Genomic DNA, 25712 nt, shown 5'->3' on the forward strand with positions numbered 1-25712 from the left:
AAAAGCTCCTAAGTTAATCTATTACATTCTAGTTTCGCCCACCCACTAAACCCGGCACGTTCCACTAGTCCGATTTTCGAAATCCTTAAGAATTGGTTGCTGTTCTCAACCATTGACGATTATCGCAGGAAGGTGAGGTTCTCCTCATTTCTTCGGATGCCGGGACTTCCTTTGTCGTCTCTGGAGTAGCTAGTTTCCAATGAACGCCTCGAGACATTGTTACCGTCACTGTCAATGACGCACATGACGAACTAGAGAAGTGGAGAACCAAGAACCTTACTGAGAAGACGTTCGAGAGCCCAATCTGTACACACTTCCAAGTTGCCATAAACCGAACAAAGGCGGGCTGATATCATCGCCACCACCAATCCATTAAGCCTCCTGAACCTGCAAGGAAAAACAAGACCACCACCGCAAGAGAGCAAGAGTTCTGAACGGTGCCGGGACGTAGTCTGAGATCAAGCGACGACACGGAGGCGGCCAATGACTCCCCGAGAGCCGCCTCCACACTTGTGGTCACCGAGAACCGGGAACCAAAACCAAGCTGAGAGAACCACTGCCGGTGTCGACGGAAACAGTTAAACAAAGGAGTGCGTTGAGACCAAAACCCCAGAGGAATTGCGGCCGCTAAAACCTCGGGACAGAATGGATAAGCAGCCGTGACAAGGAGGCCCAAAGTGATGTCGGGAACAAGACAGTCTCCGGAAGACATGGACGACCACCGGAATCCGCAGCTAAGCAGCGGATAAAACTCCCCTGAAACCACAACGAAAGGCTGGACAGAGACCAGATGCCATCTCCGCCTGCACAGCCTGGCTCAAGCCTCACCTCCGACTCAAAGAACCAGAACTCACCTAACATCCGAGAAGTGGGGCAGTCCGCTTCGACACCGAAACAGGACCCGCGTCCAAGACCCGAAAGAAGATCGATTTCCAAAACCTAGCACAGCAGAGACCACCGCGACCAGAAAAGAAACCCAACCGGGCAAGCCTCGCCGAACGACGACGATAAACGGACCAGATCTGAACGAGAAAATAGATCCAGTCCCAACCCTAAACGCCGACCACTCACGAGCCACCGCTGCTACTACCGCGCCAGAACAACCAAAGAGAGCACAGATCGAACCCGGCAGACGTACCTCGCGCGCGGTCGGCTGGCGGACAGATCTCACCAACTCAGAAGCTCTAGCAAGGCGGAGAGACCGACATGGACAAGCAAGTGGCAAAGAAAAAACAAGGAAGAAGGGATGAGGAGGGGACCCGCCGGAGCCGGACACTCAAGCGACGCTCTAACGCGCGCACACTCGACGCCGTTCCGGAGGAAGCAGAATCGTCTTTCTTGTCGTCTGCAGAGAGAGTTTCAAAACGGTGCGTTTCTTATGTCTTTGCTACGTAATCTTGTGGATACCCTATACCAACATGAATATTTGTACATTCTGATCATAAAAATCCAAACTTTATTAAGAAGGCACGGTTATGGATGTAGTAGCCATTCGCTTGGGGACAAGAGAAGCTCACATACACATCCTTATGCATTGTAATCTGTTCCACTTTGATCCTCACTACAAGAAGCCAAAAGAAGCAATGACGATGTTGTATATGCTTTTATATCTCTGGGTTGGGTAATGGTATTACCTTTGAATTTCATAAAACATAAGCTTATGCAATCTTGCTACAATCTTGATACGTGTCTAGGAAATGTTATTACCGTCCACAATGAATAATAATAATACTACATATGCACAGTTACAACATAATAATTTGGCTTACTCCTCAGAGTACTATTCCACGTTGCTCGGCATCAGCTAATAAAAAACTTTGGTTTCTTTAGTTTCGGCTCACCTAGATGCAACGATACGCTATCCTCTTCATCGGAGCTGTTCTTCAAAGCGACAAGATCATTAACTTCGTGTTTCTCTTGCCCTTTACTACCAGAGGAAGTGGACTCGTTAAACAACAAAGGCGCAATGAAGAGATGCTCCTCAACTTCAGGTGTTGGTTTGATAGCTTCTTCTATATGAAACTCAGGCGGGATAAACGGCTCAAAATTTTCATCTTGTTTGTCTCCTGATGGAACCGGGTCGGGCGGGGATGACTGGCTGACGGTTGAATCAAGAGCTGTAAGAGAAGTGTTTCTCTGTTCTCCAGAAGCTGCGGCAAGTACACAAAGCCACTTAGAATAAATGAAAAAACTATCTGAGAATAGCTGAGAAGAAGAGTTTAAAACCTTCAAGCTCATGGTTAGATGCGATGAGATCAAGCTCCAAGAGATCCAAAAGCCGACCAAGATCAACTCCACTTGTCCAGTTCTCAGGTTCTCGACCAGCTATAAGTTTCAGCCTTCCTCGGTTGGCTGTCCCTCCCCAAATGATCCCAACCGGTCGTGGCTTCTGACAGTTCGGACTCGTTAACAGTATAAGGCTTCCACTGTCACCTTCAAGGTCAAACGTTTGCTGGTTTTCACCGATGACCAGAAAGTCCGTGAGGAAGCATATCCCTTTCTCGTCGTTGTATTCCAATGCATAAGCCATTACGGTTCCAGTGGTGTATCCAGAGCTTCTTCCAACTTTCACAACTTGTTTCCCAATAAGACTATCAATAGGGGATTGCAAGTCTATGGCTTGGACGTTGCCTATCTCACCTATGCCCTTTATCACCGTCGTTACATTGCTCGTGTCAAAATCTTCTGCAAATGGAATGAATGCACCATCTGCTCTCACAAATGTTTCTGCATTGGAATATAAAGAGTCAGAGGAAATAAAGTGTTCCAGATCGGAAATTTAAAGAAATTTTAAGTAATATATAAAAGGTTAGGGTCAATTCACTTATGATCGATTGGTTTTAAGTTAGAAGTCCATGATAAACCCAAATTTAACAGTTCCTGAACAGAACGATACAAAGAGATATGCAATGACATTGTACCTGGATTGGTACCAGCAAATATGCCGTACCACTGGTCATCTGTGATGAAAGATGTAGCTCTCTCAACTGCACCGAGGTAGACGCCCGGTCCAAGGCTTGGAGGTAAAGGGTGAAACATTTTCTGGCTTGGATAGTCCAAATCAACTGCGACATGTCGGTTAGTAAGGAAACCAACCTGCTGGTTACCGGTTTTGCTTTTAACAATAGCCCCCAAGGTTCCATACGTTTCTTGGCTTGCAACCTTCACAACAAAGAACACACAACTGAGACTTTAAGCTAACAGTTTGCAGGAGAAGGAGAGAAATAAAGAAAAAAGTGTACCTGAGAACCAGAGCCAATGCAGGGATCACTTCCTCTCAAGCCATCTACAAGTTCATTATAAACCTGTTCCTTTGGTGTAGCAGCAGGTGCACCGTAATATTGAAACTCCACAACATCTACATCACACCATACCCCTCCAGGACCCTATTAAGACACAAACACATTACTTATCATATAATGTTCTGATCAAACTTATGAAAGGCTGTGTGTTGAAGATAACTCAACCTCAAGAGCAGAAGGAAGGCACTGCATTGGATTCAGCCATTGCCTATTAACTTTCCTAGCAACAAAGACAAGAATCGCTGGAGTATTCGTTAACACACCGCGGGTGATCCGAAACCCAACAGCTGTACCGAGGCTAAACCGTCTCAGGATCTTACTGTGAAACGCTCTTATGGTCATGAGCTCAAGCAAGGTGGTGGCTTGTTGTCCTGAAGGCAACCTCCCAACAATTTCAGGCAAAACCTCTTTCTGGAGATTACCAAAGTAGTTAGCTCGGTCTTGTACGGCGTCGTTGAGGCGGGTGAGAGTAGGCCAGGAGAAGTAAGGGGCATTGCTCTCTGCGTGCTGGATGTTGAGTGTGAATGGGTGGAGAGGAGAAGGGCTTGAAGATGATGGGAAACTCATGTGATTACAGTGATCGTTCCTCTCTAAGTCCAAAGCAGAGTCTTCGGATTCAGAAGATGCTGGTTGGATGAGTCTCTGACCCCAACCTCCCAAAGTCATAGCTGTTACTGAAAGAAAACACCACTGTACTGTTTCAGCTCTGTAACAAAAAAAAAAAACAAATTCCATCAATGCTTATGATACTTGAATTTTTAATATAATATTTTTACTAAACTTCATACAAACTAAAGTCAGGCTAAGTCCTTAAATGATTTCAACTGGATTCCTTATTATCGACTGGTTATGAGATAAATAACCTCGTACTAGTTCCCTGATCTGAAATTTATAAGAACTTTAATTAAAAAAAGTCATAACTAGAGGATTTATACTTATATATATATATATATATAACCTCTAAAAAAAATTAAAAGGAAAAATTGATGTTTCACAGACATGTGTCCAGATTAGACCATGCCTTTTAGCAAGAAAGTCAGCACAGCACGCATATTTAACAGGCAAGAATGCCAAGAAATATAACTGAAAGTCATGAAAACTAGTCTAGATCCGCTACTATCAACTCGTTATGATTTATATAGAAAGATAAATAACTTTGTAGTCGTGTCAAAAAATCGATACAAACATTTAAGCAAAGAAGAAGTGTATTACTAACTGAAGGTAAAAGTCATGAAAACTACTCCTAAGCTTGGGTGAACTGTTCTAGGTTTGTTTTGAAGTTAGTCCAATCCATAGATTCATCAATCATCTTTGAGTAAGTCAGCGTGGTCATTTCAAAGATATCCGAATAGATGTTTCTTTCACTTTCACTTTAGATTGTTTATAATAATATAATCAAAATTGCCATATTATGCAGATTAATCACAACAATAAACAGAAAAAATATTCCAAACCCATATTACGTTTCATGAACCCTAGAAGTTGTGTAAACCTGTAGAAACATCTTTGAATTTCAAAATTATAATCCGAAAGAACATAAACGCAAAGTAATAATCATCACCTTCAAACCTGATTGAACCTAGAATCTACATCATGCATAAACAACAAAGTCCTGAAAAAAGAATCCAAACCATACATAAAACTATGATTCAGGGAAGGCGCGAAACTCACCGACAAGACGATTGGTGGGAGAAGCAACGAGAAGTTCATGAGAAAATGGGAGCTAAAGAGGGATAAGAGAAAGAGGTAGCTGCATTTAGTGGAGAGAGAGATGGATGAAGACGAGGACGGGGAGAGATGATAGCAATGGCTGCTGCATAATAATTTCTTTGTAACTGTTGATGGTGGTTGTTGCTTTTCATATACTGCTTTCTTGATGATTCGAAAATTATTCTACAATGCTCTTTTAGCTTTTGATCTATATATATCCCCTAAATTTTTTAAAAAATAATTTACATTGACATATAACTCCAGATTTATTAAACTATCTATAACTCTTAAAACTTCAGGGTTGTCCTTGTACAAGTATTAGTAAGCAGAATCTAAGGAATTGTAAAGGACTATGACATTTGGTGTAATAGTTTTTGGCTTTTTGCTAGTGTTATTGACTTATTGCTGTATCACTAATGTCATTAAAATTGGGACAAATGAATCCATTTCCATTAGAACAACAAAACAGTTAATTAACATTTGATTTTGTTTTAGTTTAGGCAGATTTATCTTGTTATTAAAGTCAAAATGATGGAATAAGCTACAAAAAAAAAAAACAAGAAAAGCTACACTGCAAGAGAACTAGCCGTTGGATGTGGAGAGGTGACGAATCCGACGTCCCAGGGTAAAATGAGTTTCTCTACTGATAAAACGATGTCGTGGCGGGTCCCACTGATTATTATCTGTAATCGCAATTTTTCAAATCTCTTTCTCGTCCCCAGAAGAAAAACAAAATGTCGGAGAGGAGGAAATAGTTAAAAAAAAAAAGAAGAAGAAATCTGCTTTGTAAGGAAAAGAGTTGGTGCTCGTGATATTTTGATTCCTGTCTCTTCGTTATCGATTTTCAGACATCCACATTGGTCGTAGATCTGAACACAAAGATCAAAAAAACATCCCACGGATTGGATATTACGATTAGCGCGTCTCGTTCGGTTGTTGTGCTCGTTGATTCGATTTGGATTGTCTGGTGTTTCGCATTCCGGATCTGTGGGTCGATTCGTGGTCGACATTGTTAGGTGGATCTGAAGGAAGGAGAGAGATGGATGTATCGGCGGTTAGCGAAGAGCTGGCTGAGCTCGAAGGACAAATCAATGACATCTTCCGTGCTTTGTCGTGAGATTTTCTCTCTTTTTTTAGATCTTTCCCATTTGTTCATTTCTTGTTATTGTCCGTAAAGTTTGTGTCTTTGTTGGCACCACCAGAAATGGATTCCAGAAGCTGGAGAAGATCAAAGATGCTAATAGGCAGAGTAGGCAGCTCGAAGAACTCACTGACAAAATGCGTGACTGCAAGAGGTCACAACCCATTTCGTATTTATATCTGTTTTTGATGATTTGATGATGATGATGATGCCTTGTTCTTTTGAATTGCAGCCTTATTAAAGATTTTGATAGGGAAGTCAAAAGCTTGGAAAGTGGAAATGATGCGAACACTAACCGAATGCTCAACGACAGACGACAATCCATGGTTGACCAGTTTCGAGTCTGTTCAATAGTTTCAAGAGTGTTTTCTAATCTCAGGTGATGTTGTGTGTTTGTGCAGGTTAAAGAACTAAACTCATATGTTGCTCTCAAGAAGAAGTACGTGACACTTACGCTTATTCTTTTCTTTTTTTTGATGTTTTAGATTATGTTTATAGTTCCATTTTTTTTTTGCTGGAGTTGTTGCTTGTTATCATGTTTCTGATGATGAGGATGATTGTACAGATACTCATCCAATCTAGCAAGTAATAATAAGCGAGTAGATCTTTTCGATGGACCTGCTGAAGACCACATGGAAGAGAATGTCTTACTTGCTTCAAGTAAGTCTTTTTATGGTCCTTTGTTATATGAATATACATTACGTAAGAGTATTTACTAGCAACTTAATCTCTTTCAGACATGTCCAATCAAGAACTAATGAATAAAGGAAACTCCATGATGGATGATACTGATCAAGCCATTGAAAGGGGCAAAAAGGTTACTACTCTTACATATTATCTGGAGCTATGTCATCATCTGATAACTTCTGTCATTTTCATAAAACCAAACTCTCATTTCATTTTTTTTTATGTGGCTTTGACAACAGATTGTTCTGGAGACTATAAATGTGGGAACAGATACTTCAGCAGCTCTCAAGGCTCAGGTTTGTCTTTATGCCACACCATCGCTATCGCTGCTTCTGTTCTGAATCTCATTCTTTTTTTATGAGACCTAAGGGTAGTTTACCTTTTCATTGTTCAGACCGATCAAATGAGTAGAGTTGTCAATGAACTCGATTCTATCCATTTCTCACTCAAGAAGGCCTCCAAGCTGGTCAAGGAAATTGGTAGGCAGGTCAGTTCCCAAAATCTCTCTTATGTATTCTTTATACACTTCCTATTTCTCTGCAGCTCCCACTTGTCCCTTTTACTGACTTGGTTCTCTTCTCTCAGGTGGCCACAGACAAATGTATTATGGCATTTCTTTTCCTTATTGTCATTGGTGTCATAGCAATCATCATCGTCAAGGTACCTCTCAACTCCTTTCTTATTCAAATAATATAAATGTATGTATATACTTGCATTGTTCTTTCTTCAGTTTTCTCCTGTAAATTTGTCTCCTCTATGATTGTTAATATAATATCTCTTCTACGCTCATCTTTGCTATCTTTCCTTCCATAAGCTATTTTCGCAGTTATTGTTTTCGCATTATCGTACTTGTAACATCTTCTTGTCTTTTTGGATAGATTGTGAACCCAAACAACAAAGACATCCGTGACATACCTGGCCTAGCACCACCAGCCATGAACAGACGTTTACTCTGGAACCATTACTGAAAACAAAGATTTCTCATTTCATGCATTCAAAATACTGGTTTGTTGTGCACGCTTCTTGGTCCTTCCCCCTAAGTCCATGTTGCTGTAGATGAACCCGCCTCACTTGAAAAAATTAATCAGTATTTATTCCCATGGCTATTGGCTTCTGCGCATTTGAGAAGTCACATGAATCAAATTCATTTTCTTTACAATCCCAGATTCAAAAACCATCAATTTGTTGTTCATGTGCTTTGTATACCAATGACACTTTTTGTGTTATATCTCATGTGTCTATTTTTTTTAAAAACGTGGTCTATGTTTTGTGTTCTGGTAATAATTTACTTCCTCTGTTTTCACTGGTTTATGTTGAAAGTTAAAACTCAGTTATAGGCTTATAGCATATTCGATAAACTTGTACAACTAGATGACTCCCATCGTTTGTCGCTGGAAAAAATGTCTTTGGTTACTTCGAAGAGTCACGAAATCAAAGATATCAAAATAATTCTTTTACTAATGGGACAACCGTTAAGGATCAAGACACTATGATTCCGCAAGCTGCTGCTCTCTTGTTTGTGTTCATCGGAAACATAAGAAAGAGTATGACGGATTAATAGGAGATTTCCATTCCAAATACTACATTTATATATTATGTGCCATGGCACTCTACAGCGATCTGAACAATGTCGAAAACTCTAGTGATTATCACCGTAGAAATTGTAGGAATACCTCTCTCAAAGAGCAAGCAAACTGCAGTTGAGCTTCATGTTCATAATTAGGCGCGATCAAACCTCCAAAGATTGCAACACCTCTCCCTATCTTTGAGTGCCTTTCTCGGTCCTTTACGTGATGGATCATGAGGTCACTGATGCCTCTTGAATCTTCTTTGTTCTCATCCATGGCCAAAAGTATATAGACGTTTTAGCACATAAACTCACACTGAACATAATACATATGTGTTACAACGCTAATTGTAACGTTTAGCTTCTTCCTCAGTTTCAATACCACAAAAATAGCTTCTTCTTCAGGTTCAATACCATAGATTTTTTCTTTTAGTCCAAGACCATGTTACTTTAGCAGTAACAGAGAGAAAAACTATGCCAAAAAGATATACAGGTGAGATTACCATCTCCAACACGTTGATGAATTATGAACATAAATTTGTTGATGTAATACTCAACAATTGGGGTGGTGGCGCAGTTGGCTAGCGCGTAGGTCTCATAGCTACTGAGTAATCCTGAGGTCGAGAGTTCGAGCCTCTCTCACCCCATTTTCGTCGTTTTCCGGACATGCCTTCAATTTTTTTTTCTGTTTAACTGGTCAAATAAAAAACGTTAATCTCCACTGGTGTTCTGTTTTCTAGGTACATGGTAGATTTAGATTGGGTATTTTGGACTTTAGTTCTTATTTGCATGATATCTTCGGTTCTATTCTAACAAATTTGTAAGTACGTTTCTGTTCGGGTATAATACATCGATTTTGCATAAAAAATCTGTAAGTCATATACTACAAACTAGGTGTTTCTCTGCGAATGGGGCATAAACATTTTGTAATTATTTATTAACATATTTTTACTAATTCAAAGACTATAATGATAAATTATTATTTATGTTTTCGTTTTAACCAATTATTATTTATGTTTTCATTTGAATATTCTTAGGTATATTGTTTTGGAAAAATTTCTTGTAGACTATCCCTATACTATTATTTGCGAAATAATTTTAAATCACTCGATATTTTCATTTCAGTTATATAAAATTAAAATTTTACTTCATTAATATTTAGTTATGTGTTTTCTATTTTATAATTTTTATATGAAAATAAAGTTTTGGATAACAACATAATATATATAGGAATATTTTTTTATTTTAGAATATATTTTTATATTTGGATAATTTTTATTATTGTTTATTTTAGTCACTTATCTAATCAAATAAGTTTTAAATTTGTTTTTATATTTAGACTAATTTGTATATTTTATTTATTAAGGGTATAAAATACATTAACCACTCTAACTTTTAACATGAGAGCTTAACTTTTTATTAAAAGATATTTTTGGATAAAAACATTACATATATAAAATTATCTTTCAATTTTAAAATATTATTTAGATTTGGATATTTTTTATTATTATCAATTTTAGTCACTTATCTAATTAAATAAACTTCAAATTCTTTTTTTATATTTGGACTAATTTATGTTTTTTTTCATTAAGGGTATAATACGTTATTAATCATTCTAATTTTTAACGTAGAGCTCGAATGCGAAAAATCACTTCAGAAATAATAGGAAATAATAGTATAGATAAATTTCAATGACAAAAGAATATTTTTTTTTGAAAATAAAGATACCATCTTATATTTCCTTCTTGAATTGGAATGGATTTAAAAAAATTACAAAAGGAATATAATCTTTTCTTAGATGAGGAGAATGCTCCATTTGCATAGAAAAACAAACCTTTCTACTTTAAAAATGTGTACAGTTGTTTCCCTTCCTATTACATACACCAATCAGTGACGTCATCAAAAACAATCCGGGAAATGTTCGTTGGAGACAAGTGTGACGCCATCTCCACATCACTACTCCTGTCTGTCAGAACACGAATTAAAAATAAATACAGCGAACCGAGTCTAAAAGTTCATCTCACTTCTTCTTTTTCTTCTTCTTCTTTGACAGAATTAGTGTTCATCTTGATTCTCATTCTTACAACTTAAAGATTTGATTGACAATTAGGCTCTGGACTCTTTTGTTGGGATTGGGTAATCAATAGATAGAGGAAGAGGATTAGCTGCTAAAGGTTTGTTATTGGATACTGTTGGATGTTTTCTGGATTTGTAGTGAGTGTTTTTTAAAAAAAAATTTAGTGAAGATGGATAGGCCTCGACAGAATGATCACTTAGGTGTGAATAAGATTGGGAAGAACATCAGAAAGAGTCCCCTCACCCAACCCAGTGTCGCTGCTCATGCTAACTTAGCCGCTGAGGCTGCGAGGCCTCAAGCGCAGCCTCAGGTTTATAACATAAACAGGAGCGACTTTAGAAGTATTGTTCAGCAACTTACTGGCTCTCCATCACGAGAAAGCCTCCCTGGGCCTCCTCAGAACAACTCACCAAAGCCTCAGAATACCCGGTTGCAGAGAATTAGACCACCACCCTTAATGCAAATCAACCAGCCTGGGGCTCCTCTACATCATCATCATCCTCACAGCTTAATGGGACCGCCTCCACCCCAATGGCATATGCCACAAGTCACACAACAACAACAACAACAACCAATGATGGGCCAAGGGGACCAGTTTTGGTCTAATACAACTGAATCTCCCCTCTCAGGCTATATGCGTTATCTTCAAAGTCCACTTGGAGATGCTGGTTCTAGTGGTAACCATATGCAGCCGCCAGGTCATGAACATGGGCCTTATATGCCGGCTCATGAACAACCTCCATATATGCTAGCTCAGCCTCAGCCTCAGTCTCAACATCAACCATATATGCCAGGTCACGAAAATCGGCCTTATATGCCGGCTCAGGCTCAGTTTCAGCCTCGGCAATATATGCCAGGTCACGAACATGGGCCTTATATGCCAGCTCAGCCTCAATCTCAACCTCAGCCATATATGCCATGTCATGAAAACGGGCCTTATATGCCAGCTCAGCCTCATTCTCAACCTCAGCAATATATGCCAGCTCAGCCTCAGACACAGCCAGACCCATATATGATGCATGGATCGCAACCTCAAATGAATATGCAAGGGCCACTGCAACCTAGCCAGTATCCACCACCACCAGGGCTAGTTCCTAATCTTCCTCCTCCTCAGTTCAATGGTCCTGTACCTGTGACATCCACTCTACCCTCTCCAAGTTTCAATCAGATGTATAATGGTTTTCATTCTCTTCAGAATAACGGCTTCGGATCACTACAGTCACCTACATCTCAGTTTGGTATGCCATCTCCTACCTACCCGAATATGTTATCTCCTAGATCACCTAACCCATTGCTGTCACCAGGAGTTCAGTATCCTCAACCACTCACCCCAAACTTCTCGTTCTCACAACTAGCTCAATCAGGAAGTAGTGGACCTGGGGATGGTCCAGGTCTGCCTCAGCCACCTCCATCTCCAGGGCTCGTGTTCCCTTTATCTCCAGGATTATTCCCAGTCCCAAGTCCAAGTTGGGGTGATTACTAGGTTGTGCTTCTCTATCCGTAAATCTCATCATGTTTTTTTTTTTTTGTATCAAGTCTGCCTAGGCTAGTCTGTACTATGAAAGAAGCTTAATCTTGAGAGTCTAGAGTAGAATAGACGCAGCCGCATAGACGTGTGAAATGCAAATAAAAAAAGTGCTTTTTATACGTTTTTCCTCTGTAGTGGGGGTTCTTATAGGTAAAAGCTTTACTTGGGAATCATAGGATGATGACGATCATTACTTTTCTTTTGTTTTTCACAGAATATGCTGTATTGTGGGAATTTGTACACAAACTAGAAACAAAACTCTGTCAATTTATATGATTCTTTGGTGTTTCTAAAGCATGTATCCGTGTATTTTTTTACTTTAAAAATTCATGATGAATATAATTATAATTAATTTGATCAAAAAAAAGAATATAATTATAATTAATTTGCGACAAAACAAAGAATGATCAATACTAATATAATAAATTCGATAACTGCTAACGATTAATTAAGGCTTCACGCACCTAAAACATCATCCTACCATGATCACAAATTTACATTATTCGTACAGAGAGAGTGGAGCAAATAACATAGAAAGAAAATGCCAATACGATCAAAGTTCAAAGGGAAAGAAGCTGCTTGGGCAGACTCAAGAGAATTGGAAGCTAATGCATGCTCTCTCTCCCCCGGACATTTCTGGTTCGGTCATTGTACCTCAGTATTGGAGTCATGAACCTCACAATCCTCCTCTGTCTCTCTGGAGTCCAGACTGGGGTACGTGGAATTACTTCTCCGTTCAAAAACAACTCACCTGCATTTAGCAACAACATTCACCAAAAGACTAGATCAGCTAATTACAAAATAACCAGCTGAAAAAGATCATTTTACACATGAACAAAGCATCAGAGAAAAGATTTTTTGAAAGACGCAGAACAAGTGTCCAAGGGCCGGTACTGGTCAAAGCCGAATGAAACATTCGTCTATAGTCTCCAATTTTTTTGAAGAAATTACATAAACACAAGTTCTCAAGTTTGTAAAATAAAAATTCCATGGCTAATACTGCAAGTGTCGATGAACTTTACCTCCGTAGTCTTTGTACTCTGGATCAACATAAGAGTCTGGAAGCACGTATAACACCAGGTATTCCTGAACACTCAACAGAACCCAAGACATATCAATTACACAAACAACATCATCTCGCTCCCAAGTTTTTGCCATTGAGACTGGTGTGTTTCCTTGGCGATGACGAGACCAGGGTTTAACGATCGTCTGATGAAAATAAATTGGGCTTGAGGTTTTGTTAATGGGCTTTATATGAGGTTGATTTGAATGAGGCGATGGTAATTCAGTTAACGAACCAATTTTAAGATTTTTTCAGGTCATTGTGTCTCACTTTTCCTTGTAATGATTTTGTTTTGTTATTTGGTTAGAAATGTTCAATTTTATATTTTTTGTCAACATATTCAATGTTTATTAATTTCACTAAAAGTAAATATATTTTTGTTAGAAGCTAAATGAGTTTCGATCAACAAAAAAAAATAAACGAAAAAATAATAATAATTAAAACTCTATGTTCGGGATATTTCGAGATTAATAAAAAAATTACAAATAATACAATAACACAAGTCATTGTAAATACATTTTATTAATTTAACTTAATAATTTAAGACAAGACAAGACAGTTACCTCCGTTGGGAACAGATTCTGATCCCGTTTATCTCTACGTGTCAAAAACTCAATGGTTGCGCATATACGCTTCATCAACATTACCTATCCTCCTAACCGTTCGATTAAAATCCAACGGACCAAACAAAACCTTATCTCTCCAGCTTCAGATCCTGTACAAATTCAAAGACACAAACAAGCAAAGGAACATGCACAGAAGAAGAAGTGAAAGAGACAAATGAATAAGACGATGTACAGAGAGACTTCACCGGCCGGAGATCACAATTGAGTTTATTAGTCTCGGAGTACCTCGACGAAGCAACAATGGAGCTTCCGTTGCTCTCTTACACGAACTCAGCCTCGTTTTCTCGGACAGGCTTATGCTCTTCGTCTTCCTCCTCCTCCTCGACTAGTATTAATGACTTCTTAGAGAGAAGAAGGAGCTTGAGAATGAGATTAAATGGTGGTGAAACGTCACGAAGCGTTAAAACTTTCGCTGGACGAAGCAGTGAAGGGATAGAGAAAACAGACGGCGGCGTAGGAGGAGGAGGACAGTTCGCCGGTCCTGCCATGGAGGTCACTACACTTGATCGTGGCTTTGCTAACTCCACCACTGTTGATTTCCCGATTTGGGACAAGATCGGCGCCGTTGTTAGACTTACTTACGGGATCGGTGGGTTGATTTACACATAGTATTTATTCATTCGGTTTGGATCAAAATATTAAATGTGTGTGTTTGGATGATTAGGAATATATGGAGCAATGGCTGTAGCAGGAAGGTTCATATGTTCAGTGACTGGGATTGACTCATCTGGTGGGTTTGATCCTTCTCTTGATGCACTTCTCTCCGGACTTGGCTATGCAACACCACCTATCATGGCTCTTCTCTTCATACTCGATGTGAGCATTACTAACCTCTTATTATTATTCTAGTTTTTGTTTGAATTGGTTTTTTAAAGAATTTATGTTTGATTTCAGGATGAAGTTGTGAAACTTTCTCCGCACGCAAGGGCTATTAGAGATGTGGAAGATGAGGAGCTAAGAAGCTTTTTCTTCGGAATGTCTCCATGGCAGGTAAAAATATTGAGGTTTTTGTTTCTTGGTTTTTGAGGTTTTAATTTATGGTTATGTGTTTTCAGTTTATACTTATTGTCGTGGCCAGTTCCGTAGGAGAAGAGCTCTTTTACCGTGTTGCTGTACAGGTATGGTCTCATTGAACACCTAGAATCATTGATTAGCAACTTTGATTGAGTTATGGCTGATCAAATCTCTAATTCTCACAGGGTGCTCTGTCCGATATATTCTTGAGAGGAACACAACTGATGACAGATTCTAGAGGCATGGCAGCTCTGGTAAAACTAACTCACATTTTTTGCTACATGCATATATAGTTTTTCTTGGATTTTAATATTATGTTGTTGTTAACCTCTAGACCGGCGTATTTCCTCCGTTTGTACCATTTGCTCAAGCATTTGCAGCTGTGATCACCGCAACACTCACAGGCTCTCTCTACTTTCTTGCTGCTTCTCCAAAAGGTTTTAGTATTTGATCTCTTAATCTTCTAGTTTCTTAGTTGACTCTCTGTCCCTTCTCACTCTCGTTTTCACTTTCAGACCCGATATACATTGTTGCCCCGGTCCTAAGATCACGCCGCGATGATTTTAAGAAGCTTTTGTCAGGTACTAGCTACTTCTCCTTTCTTCTTCTGATCATATTGTTTCTGAGATAGGGTTTAAATCAACGAAGTGTTGGTCTAATGGCTAAATATTTTGGATTATCAAATAGGGATCTAAGGATTGATATTGCTCTCCCCTAACGAGAGCTAGTTTAAAATGATTTGGACCTCATCCTAGGAAATATAGAAACCACTTAAAAAAAAAAAGGTTTGGAAAGATAGCTTGGGGAACAAGAAAATGTAAACTGGTTTGGTACAGGAGAAAATAGGGTTTGGTTTTCATACTATTTGAACAGCTGGTTTTTGACATCTTTCTTTTGGCATTGCTTTGTGCACAGCTTGGTACGAGAAGAGACAGATGAAGAAGATTTACTCTCCTCTCCTTGAAGGACTATTAGCCCTCTACCTCGGTATTGAATGGGTTCAGGTACAATCTCCGGTTTGGTTTAGTATGCAATAATACCAAAACTCAACGCTTTGATCAATTTAAAAATATTACCTGCCTCATTCTTAATTATTTTCATTTCCAGACGGATAATATTTTAGCACCGATGATGACGCATGGGATATACTCGGCGGTAATATTAGGGAATGGACTGTGGAAAATTCACGATCACCGTAGAAGATTACGTCAGAGAATTGAACGGATTAGATCGGAGAGTGGAGACCAGTGAGCAGCTTTTAAATTATCTATAGATTTTAATTGGTGCGGGTGGGTGGATGTGTGTGTATTTTTTTGGTATGGGGTCGTATAGTAATTAGAGAAATTAGGTAGGACCTATTCCATAAAATTTAGACAGATGTTGCAATATACAGTAGGAAACTTATATGGTATACTACATAAGTTTGTATTTATGAGGTTCAAGAACAATAAACTTAAGTCTCTTTTACTCTCTTTGGCCCATATATATGTTCGTTTGAATAGAAAAAGCAAGAAACCAGATGTGAGACTGAAGAACAGAACAATAATTCGAGCACTTGAAAGAGTTTTAATAATTTCAGTTTCAAACTTTTGATTTGGAGACTAAATTGTGGATGTTAAAATCCACAACATATATTTTATAATTGGTTGTAGGAAATTAGGAAAATGAAGTACGAAAATTTATGAATAAAATTTTAGTATATATAATGAAGTAAAGATGTACAAGAATGATCAATCGGTCTGATGTGCTTGAAACAAGCTAGTTGAGCGTACAATGTAGTGTGTTTATCAAATATCAGTAATGTATATGTGTGTGTTTATCAAATAGCAGTATATTGTTCATTTTGAATCTGAGTTATTTTTTTATAGCTTCATACCGAGATCAACCATTTGACTTATCTCTTGTATATATGCAGCATCTAACTATCACAACCATTGTTCGATTCGTTCAGTATTTGCTTTGACTTGGTATTAATTGTTTTGGAGTTCACCACCTCCAATTCAATGTAGTTTATAAGATACATGAAATGATTGGGTGTTGATCGATTGAATCACGGATAATGTGAAACCTACTCCGTTCTAGATAAGTTTTAAATAAACTGGATTTAGGTATGAAATGAAATCCTGCTCAACACTGATAACGGCGCCTACGCCTACCTACGTGCTTACTCTTGTTCTTAAGCTGGGCTCCAAACTTGAGCTTAACACTAACGAAACCACGAAATTTTCTTGTTCCTTTAGAGCGTTGATGCCTTACGTGAGTAATTCATATATACAATTATTTTCCTTTTCTTGAATATGATTTGATTAATTTCTAGGTAAATATTGTTCGAATAACTTTAGCAAAAGAATTTTTTTCCAAAAAAAAGAGAAGTACGGAGGTAAAATATGAATCCGTTGTAATTAATCAATAATTTGGTATCCGAAGATTGGTCCAAACTAATTAGCCCTTTCTCGAGAAACAAAAAAAAAAGGATTGGTCCAAACTACGGATGGAAGGGAAGAGGATAAACTAAATAATGACTTCAACTGCTGGAATCATGTCACTTTTTTTTGTCAACTGAGCTAATGTCTTCTTAACACACTCAAATCTTAATTAATTTTCATAAAACGACAAAAGAAGGCGGTAGTGGGTAGGCATCTTGTGGAGGAGCAAACCGTATTATTATACTGGTAGCTAGCTGTTAAGAAAAATAATATTATTTCAGATTTCCTTTTTTTTATTTCTCTAACGTTCAGATCATTATTTAAACTAAATTATTCCGAACACCAACTCGAACAAAAAGAAGGTTATTCTTTATGGAAAAATAAAATTACATAGAGACTGATTGATAGTTGTTTTAGGTGCTGTCCACAACTCAATTTATTTCTATAGCACCAAATTCAGAGTAATCGAGCTTTAAATTTTTTTTTTAAACCACAGTTATTGAAATAACCTACATCTGTACAAATGCTTTGCAGAGCCAAATATCCCAAGCAAATTTTTAGTGCTTTCCAGAAAATTTTACAGCAATAAAATCTAAAGCCACAGCAAAAAGTTTACAGATTTTTTTTTAGAGCAAAAGTTTTAAAGTTACACCAATTACCAATCAGACCCATAGTTTCTCAGTAAAATTATGTTGACATTAAAAAAAAATCCTAAATTAATTATATATATACATAGCTGAAAAATTTGCAAAAACTCTAAAATAGTAATTCTTGTATCAACTAGCATAGTTACACCAAAGAACAATAATAACAAGAATAACTCGTTATAAACTTATAGTTGTTTGTTTGATTTTTTTTAAAAAGCACATCATTTTATATTTACAATATCTTTAGTTTGTTATCTATGAGGAGAAAAAGATTCCAAAAATGTTAGCATAATAAGATGCTTGCGTCTGTGGGGTTTATTAAACTAAAGAACTCTTCACATTTACGGTCTTATTCTAAATTTCTTAATCATCAGATCAGATCAAAATCTCTATATAGAAATCATATCGCTTATTGATAAGATTTTACATGACACACTTGGGCGTAATCTCAAATTTCACAATTTATAAATAATCCAAAACACTTACAAAGCAAAAACAAACATTTGGTCAGATCACATTTGCTTAAAAAGTTCGATAGCCATCTGTATACGACATATTTTAACAATAACATAATGCGAATTAATGATCGGCATGTATATTAAGCATGTTGTCTGTCGCAAAGACCAACAAAAACACTAACAGACAGTTCAATTATAACACGAAAATTAAAATATTTGACGTTATATATGATCTAAATAAATTAGCTCCAAAGTCCATGCAATTAATTAACTCTTGTATTAGAATGGCGATTGGTGGAATCATATAATTATAATATTAGATGATCATTTTTAATAAGTTTGGGTAGAGTAGAATTGATAACTAAACAATGCTAATAAATTATTAATGACGGCTTCTTGATTTATTATTAAAAATGGCTCCATCGCGAAATTAGCACAAGAAGCCGTCACACGTTGTCCGCCGTTGCTGTCAGTCTACCCCTTTCCGTATAATCCGTTGTTCTTAAATTATTGTTTCTTCGTATAAACTATTGCTTTTGCCATTCGTAATTTAGTTTTAATTACTAATTTTACTATTATTTAGGAAGGTATATAGTTAGGGTGGGCGTTCGGGTACCCGTTCGGGTTCGGGTCGGGTATTTCGGATTTTCGGGTATTTCGGTATAGAGGTGTAAGACCCGTTCGGGTATTTGTATACTTCGGATCGGGTTCGGGTATTTTTAGTTCGGTTTCGGTTATTTCGGATCGGGTTTGGATATTTAGATTTTGAAAAAAAATTAAATTTTTCATTTCTTAAATTTCTTGTATTTAAGAATATAAATTTTACTTAACTTTTTTTTTATTTTTAATAGATTAAATGGTTAATAGATTTGAACATAACATTTTAAAACTAAAAATGCATTAATTTAGTTATTGTTTTAAAATTTTGGATGTAACTTTTTGTTAATTTTTGAAATAAAAAAACTTGACATGCTTTTTAAGTGAGTACCAAATCATTTTTTCCGTAATTGCATGTATATCATATGAACTTAAAGTATGTGTAGTGTTAATATAAATATTTTATATAAAATAAGAGATGTAAACTAGAAATATAAGGTTAATTATACATATGTTCGGTTATCTTCGGATATTGATATCTTGCATATTTACATTGTTTTATCCATTTATTCATATGCATTTTCATCATATAGATTAGGACTTAGCCATGTCTAGGTTGCATTTTGCATGCATATGTCTCTATCAGGTATTTGAGTACCACATGGAGTTTCTGGAGACATTTGGGTGCATTTGGAGCTCGAAAGGAGGTGATTAGAGTGATCCCGAAGCCTGGAGCGACTTGTCGGAGCGACGGGCTGAGGTCGCTCCGTGTTTTGTTTCTGCTCGAACTTGTGATTTCTCAAGGGCATTTTGGTCATTTCATTATGCACGTTTTTATTTTCTAAACCTATGTTTTATTACTCTGTAAGCCACCAGGAGGCAGATCATCTTTGTTCTTAGAAAAACCACCAAAAAACCTTTGGAAAGTGATCTCTTTGAATCAATTGATCAATTTTGTTATTGAAATTCTGTGTTCCTTTTATTTCTTGTATTTCTCTACATGATTAATCTGAAATCCAACATGGGTTTAAGAGGGATCATGGAGATTAGTGAGTAATCACCTTTTGAATTCATGGGTTAGGGAGATTAAGGGTGATTAGGTTAGAACTAGGATGTTTTAGTGTAGATCATTCATATTTCCTTGCTAGTAGAGTGAACATAAAGCATCTTCTGAGTTGGCCACTCAATTGTTGATCCTTAGGCATTTCTCACCCGAAAGGTGTTCGATGAAATGCCCGAGACAACTCTCCTAGGCTTTTAGCATGCTCTGCCAAAGACATTTGTTGTTAGAGATGCTAAGATAGCTAATAGACTTGTTAGTAATGATTGCTTTCATATATTCAACCAAAGACATTTGATGTTTGAATTGTGTTTAGTAAATGAACATTCATCTAGACATAGAGTTTGTTTAGGATTGCGTCTAAGCTTAAGGTTAATAGATTGATTGATCGTTTGCCATCTTTAGTTCGAAACTTGATCACCCGAGGTCTAATCCCTATATCCATGAGTTCTCTTTTCCAATAGTTAAGAAAGTATCATTTAGTTATTCCTTTTAATTAGTCATAGTTTAAAAACCCATCTAAATCATTGGTTGCACTTAGATTAAGTGATTACTTGCATTCTCGGTGCTTTGATATCTCTCAGAACTGGTTCGACAATCATTTATACTACAACATTTGTCTTAGGAGCCTTGAAAACTCCTAACATCAAATTGGCGCCGTTGCCAAATTCTGAGTAGATTTAAACATTGAGATTTAGTCAATTGCTTGAGACTAAGTCATTTTTATTTTCTTTTGTTACTGACTCTTCTTCACCTCCCTTTAATCTACAGGTGTATGAACTTGAGGAGCAGGGGTCCATCAAACCTAGTTCCAAGAGCAGCAGACATCAGAGCTTTAGAGAGAGAGTGTACTAGAAAGAGAAGAGAAGAAGAACATCAGGCTCAATTGCAGAGACTGAACACTGACATGGGAGACGTTCATCAAGAAGATGCAGGCGTCAATGGCGCTAACAACAATGGCCCACCTAACCAACAGCGAGCAGCTCGACCCATTGGCACTTACGACCGTCCAAACATTCATGGTCATAGATTGGGAATCCGAGCACCCGCTGTGGCAGCCAACAACTTTGAGATCAAGTCAGGACTCCTCAACGTGATCGAGAACAACAAGTATCATGGCTTGGCTCTAGAGGATCCATTTGATCACTTGGACAGGTTCGACAGCTATTGTGGGTTGTCAAAAACCAATGGTGTGTCCGAAGATGCCTTAAAGCTCAAGCTATTCCCTTTCTCTTTGGGAGATAAGGCACGTCAGTGGGAGAAGTCTCTACCCAGCGACTCCATTACCACTTGGGATGACTGCAAGAAAGCATTCTTGGAGAAGTTCTTCTCTACTTCAAGAACTGCTAAGCTGAGAAACGAGATCTCCAGCTTTCAACAGAAGGGCTTGGAAGGTTTCAGTGAAGCCTGGGAGAGATTCAAGGGCTATCAAGCTCAATGCCCACACCATGGTTTCTCTAAGGAGAGCTTGCTGAGCACATTCTACCGTGGTGCTCTCCCTAAGTACAGAGCCAGACTGGATACAGCTAGTAATGGGTTCTTCTTGGGGAGAACTGAGGAGGATGCAGAGGAGCTGGTTGACAACATGGTTAAGAGCGATGCAGTCTACAGTGGAGACCACGACAGAAGCAGTAGAACTGAGGATAAGCAAACGAGGAAGGAGTTGAAAGCTCTACAGGATAAGATAGACATCCTCCTTGCTGATAAAGCTACCCAAGAGCAGCTGCACTTTGTCGGCAACCCAAGCCAAGAGACACCAGCTATTGTCCATGAAGTTGAGGGTTTGGAAGGTCAGGAAGAGCTGTGTTTCATCAACAACAATGGTAGCTGGTACAAGAAAGAACCCAACTTTCAGTACAACAACTACCAACAGAAGTCCTATTCCAACAACCAGCAGAGTGGTTATCAGCCTCGGAACAATCAGCAAGGCAGCTATCAACCTCAGCAGAACCCTCCTCCTGGTTTCAACAACAAGGGCAACCATTCTTCCCAACAACAATCTAATCCCTCTACCTCCACTCCTCAAGTCAGCAGCACTGATGCTCTACTGAAACAAATCCTGGAGTCTCAAACAAGAAGTGAGAAGCATGTTGGCTATGAGTTGAAGAATCTTCACTCAAAGATTGATGGGAGCTACAATGAGCTCAACAACAAGTTCAGAGCTTTGGAGAACCAGTTTGCTGCCATGAACACTCAACAAAATCGCCAACAAGGTTCTCTACCTGGAAAATCTGAGCAAAACCCCAAGGAAACCATGAAAGCTATCACTCTCAGGAGTGGTAAGGAGTTACCTCAGAGAACTCTCACCAAGGATGCTGAGAAACAAAGTGAGGGGGTTGCCATCACCATAGATGATGAAGTGGTGATTGTTGATGAGAAGATCAATGACGAGATCTTGGAAAAGATAGTGGAAGCAAAAGGAAAAGGAAAGGTTGGAGAAGAGAAGAAAACAGTTAAAGATGGTGAAGTCGTCACTCCTGCAAGTGAAAACTCTTTTGTTCCTCCTGCTTATGAACCCAAGCTTCCATTCCCAGGTCGATTCAAGAGGCAGCTGCTAGAGAAGTACAAAGCTTTGTTTGACAAGCAAATGAGTGAAGTCCAAGTCACAATGCCCATTATAGATGCTTTCATGCTGATCCCTCAATACAGCAAGTTCCTCAAAGATGCTGTAGCTGCAAAGAAGAAAGAGATGGAGGGCATGGTGATTCTCACTCATGAGTGCAGTGCTATCATTCAGAGACTGGTCATTCCAAAGAAGCTAGAAGATCCTGGATGCTTCACATTACCTTGCGCTCTTGGGCCTATGGTATTTGATAGATGTCTCTGCGATTTGGGAGCCAGTGTCAGCTTGATGCCCCTATCTGTTGCTAAGAAGCTGGGTTTCACTCAGTACAAGAAGTGTAGACTTTCTCTGGTATTGGCTGATCGTTCAGTGAAGTACCCTGTGGGTATCTTAGAGGACCTCCCAGTGATGGTTGGAAATTATGAGATCCCTACAGACTTTGTGGTGCTTGAAATGGGTGAAGAAGCTCAAGATCCTTTAATCCTTGGAAGACCTTTCTTAGCCACAGCAGGAGCTATTGTTAATGTTAAAGAAGGCAAGATTGATCTCCATCTGGGTAAAGGGCACGTTCTGCATTTCGACATCAAGGAAGTAATGAGGAGGCCAACAGTTCAAGGACAAGTGTTCTACATCGAAGAGATGGATGCCCTTGCTGATGAACTCCTTGAAGAGTTGTCACTAGAGGACCCTCTACAGCATGCTTTAACTGTAGAGAAAGAGGCTGAGGTGATTGAGAACCTGGAGAGTACTGCCTATGGGATGATGCTGGATTCACACCAGGCGTTTTTCAGTAAGGACCAGTACGAGGAGCTTCCACAGATGGTTCACCAACAAGTCTCAGTCACTCAACGAGAGGACAACCAGCAGGATGACTGGAGTGAACTAAAGGCACCTAAAGTGGAGCTTAAACCTCTTCCCCATGGTGTAAGGTATGCATTCCTTGGTCCTAATGAAACTTACCCTGTCATTGTGAGTAGTGAACTTACTGAGAATGAGCTATCTGAACTTTTGAAAACACTTAAAAGATTTAGAAAGGCAATAGGTTACTCACTAGATGACATCAAGGGGATATCACCCTCTTTGTGCATGCATAGGATACATCTTGAGGATGAATCAATGACTTCTATCGAGCATCAAAGAAGGTTAAATCCTAACCTGAAGGATGTTGTAAAGAAAGAGATTCTTAAACTCCTAGATGCTGGTGTTATTTACCCTATCTCAGATTCTAAATGGGTATCACCTGTGCATGTTGTACCAAAGAAAGGTGGTATCACTGTGATCAAGAATGACAAGGATGAATTGATACCAACAAGAACCATCACAGGTCATAGAATGTGCATTGATTACCGAAAACTAAACTCTGCATCTAGAAAGGATCATTTTCCACTACCATTTATTGATCAGATGCTTGAGAGACTTGCGAATCACCCATTCTATTGTTTCCTTGATGGATACTCAGGATTTTTCCAAATCCCCATACATCCCAATGATCAAGAGAAAACGACATTCACATGTCCCTATGGCACCTTTGCATATCGAAGGATGCCATTTGGTCTATGTAATGCTCCAGCTACCTTTCAAAGGTGCATGATGTCAATTTTCTCTGATCTGATTGAGGATGTTGTGGAGGTATTCATGGATGATTTCTCTGTCTACGGATCTTCGTTTTCTGCTTGTTTGTCAAATTTGTGCAGGGTCCTACAGAGATGTGAAGACACCAACCTTGTGCTGAATTGGGAGAAGTGTCACTTCATGGTCAAAGAAGGGATTGTGCTAGGACACAAGATTTCAGAGAAGGGGATTGAGGTGGATAAAGCCAAAATCGATGTTATGGTTGGTCTGCCTCCACCAAAGACAGTGAAAGACATCCGGAGTTTTCTTGGTCATGCTGGATTCTACAGGAGGTTCATCAAGGACTTCTCCATGATCACTAGACCTTTGACCAGGTTGCTGTGCAAGGAAGCTACCTTCAGTTTTGATGTGGAATGTCTACAAGCTTTCAAGAAGCTGAAGGGTGAACTCGTTAGTGCCCCAATTGTCCAGCCACCTGATTGGGATCTCCCTTTTGAGATCATGTGTGACGCCAGTGACTATGCTGTGGGAGCTGTTCTGGGGCAGAAGAAAAATGGCAAAACCCATGTGATCTACTATGCCAGCCAAACCCTCAATGATGCTCAAATGAGGTATGCCACAACAGAGAAGGAGATGCTGGCAATTGTTTTTGCCTTTGAGAAGTTCAGGAGCTACTTGGTGGGGTCTAAAGTCATTGTCTACACAGATCATGCCGCCTTGAGACACCTTTTGGCCAAGAAGGATGCAAAACCCAGGCTTTTGAGGTGGATCCTTTTGCTCCAAGAGTTTGACATGGAGATCAAGGACAAACCTGGAGTTGAGAATGGAGTAGCTGATCATTTGTCCAGGTTGAGGATAGAGTCTGGTGTCCCTATTGACGAAGGACTTCCTGAAGAGCAGATCATGGCTATCGAAGGAGTGATAGCAGTTTGTGAGACTGGTAGGAAGCTGGAAGAGGTCAAAGCAACAGAGGAGAAAGAACCTTGGTATGCTGATCTGGTTAACTACCTAGCCACAGGGAGAGAACCTTTGAATCTTGTAGGCTATGCCAAGAAGAAGTTCTACAAGGATGTGAAAAGATATTACTGGGACGAGCCCTACCTCTACATTCTCTGCAAAGATCAGCTTTATAGGAGAGTGGTTGCAAATGAGGAGATTGATGGGATCCTTGCACAATGTCATGGATCATCCTATGGAGGACACTTTGCCACCTTCAAGACAGTTGCAAAAGTATTACAAGCTGGATTCTGGTGGCCACACATGTTCAAGGATACACAAGCCTTTGTTTCGAAGTGTGATTCTTGCCAAAGAAGAGGAAACATCACCAAGAGGAATGAGATGCCTCAAAATCCAATCCTTGAAGTTGAAGTGTTTGATGTCTGGGGTATTGACTTCATGGGACCATTTCCATCATCTTTTGGCAACAAATATATCCTTGTGGCTGTTGATTATGTCTCCAAATGGGTGGAAGCCATTGCAAGCCCCACCAATGATGCTAGAGTTGTAATCAAGATGTTCAAGAGCATCATCTTCCCAAGGTTTGGAGTTCCAAGAGTTGTAATCAGTGATGGAGGTTCCCACTTCATTAACAAACTGCTTGAGGGACTTCTCAAGAAGAACGGTGTGAAGCACAAGGTGGCAACTCCTTATCATCCCCAAACAAGTGGCCAAGTT

The 25712-nt window shown here is 38.9% G+C and overlaps 4 protein-coding genes and 2 non-coding genes across 8 annotated transcripts; 4 read left to right on the forward strand and 2 right to left on the reverse strand.

Moving 5' to 3' along the window:
- Nucleotides 1-1613: 1613 nt before the first annotated feature.
- LOC103857560 (protein NARROW LEAF 1) lies at nucleotides 1614-5203 on the reverse strand. 2 transcript variants are annotated; one of them, XM_009134764.3, is made up of 6 exons: nucleotides 4974-5203; nucleotides 3468-4008; nucleotides 3243-3386; nucleotides 2922-3162; nucleotides 2227-2727; nucleotides 1614-2150 (listed from the first exon to the last, which is right to left on the reverse strand). In XM_009134764.3, the coding sequence occupies exons 2-6, from the start codon at nucleotides 3966-3968 to the stop codon at nucleotides 1801-1803; spliced, it is 1737 nt and encodes a 578-aa protein (XP_009133012.1). In that variant the 5' UTR covers nucleotides 3969-4008; nucleotides 4974-5203; the 3' UTR covers nucleotides 1614-1800. The 2 variants fall into 2 exon arrangements, with proteins under 2 accessions (XP_009133012.1, XP_009133013.1); XM_009134765.3 differs by having other exon boundaries at nucleotides 3468-3976; nucleotides 4974-5173.
- Nucleotides 5204-5649: 446 nt separating this feature from the next.
- On the forward strand, nucleotides 5650-8170 carry LOC103857561 (novel plant SNARE 11). The gene is made up of 10 exons (XM_009134766.3): nucleotides 5650-6125; nucleotides 6215-6307; nucleotides 6386-6479; nucleotides 6555-6592; nucleotides 6719-6813; nucleotides 6891-6970; nucleotides 7080-7136; nucleotides 7235-7327; nucleotides 7426-7500; nucleotides 7719-8170. Exons 1-10 carry the CDS (start codon nucleotides 6052-6054, stop codon nucleotides 7806-7808), a joined length of 789 nt encoding a protein of 262 aa, XP_009133014.1. The 5' UTR covers nucleotides 5650-6051; the 3' UTR covers nucleotides 7809-8170.
- Nucleotides 8171-8969: 799 nt separating this feature from the next.
- TRNAM-CAU lies at nucleotides 8970-9054 on the forward strand. Its single transcript is given in 2 exon segments — nucleotides 8970-9007; nucleotides 9019-9054. It is a non-coding gene; the product is annotated as a tRNA-Met (tRNA).
- A 786-nt stretch (nucleotides 9055-9840) lies between these two features.
- LOC103857562 (protein HAIKU1) lies at nucleotides 9841-12329 on the forward strand. 2 transcript variants are annotated; one of them, XM_009134769.3, is made up of 2 exons: nucleotides 9841-11722; nucleotides 11789-12329. In XM_009134769.3, the coding sequence occupies exons 1-2, from the start codon at nucleotides 10654-10656 to the stop codon at nucleotides 11965-11967; spliced, it is 1248 nt and encodes a 415-aa protein (XP_009133017.1). In that variant the 5' UTR covers nucleotides 9841-10653; the 3' UTR covers nucleotides 11968-12329. The 2 variants fall into 2 exon arrangements, with proteins under 2 accessions (XP_009133017.1, XP_009133015.1); XM_009134767.3 differs by having other exon boundaries at nucleotides 9849-12329.
- A 1471-nt stretch (nucleotides 12330-13800) lies between these two features.
- Nucleotides 13801-16182, forward strand: LOC103857564. The gene is made up of 9 exons (XM_009134771.3): nucleotides 13801-14290; nucleotides 14366-14517; nucleotides 14596-14691; nucleotides 14757-14819; nucleotides 14901-14969; nucleotides 15050-15152; nucleotides 15231-15296; nucleotides 15631-15719; nucleotides 15823-16182. Exons 1-9 carry the CDS (start codon nucleotides 13942-13944, stop codon nucleotides 15964-15966), a joined length of 1131 nt encoding a protein of 376 aa, XP_009133019.1. The 5' UTR covers nucleotides 13801-13941; the 3' UTR covers nucleotides 15967-16182.
- Nucleotides 16183-21251: 5069 nt separating this feature from the next.
- On the reverse strand, nucleotides 21252-21358 carry LOC117133130. The gene has a single exon (XR_004456971.1). It is a non-coding gene; the product is annotated as a small nucleolar RNA R71 (small nucleolar RNA).
- Between the last annotated feature and the right edge of the window lie 4354 nt (nucleotides 21359-25712).

Source organism: Brassica rapa, chromosome A03 (genome assembly GCF_000309985.2).
Source record: "Brassica rapa cultivar Chiifu-401-42 chromosome A03, CAAS_Brap_v3.01, whole genome shotgun sequence".
Classification (NCBI taxonomy): Eukaryota; Viridiplantae; Streptophyta; class Magnoliopsida; order Brassicales; family Brassicaceae; genus Brassica; species Brassica rapa.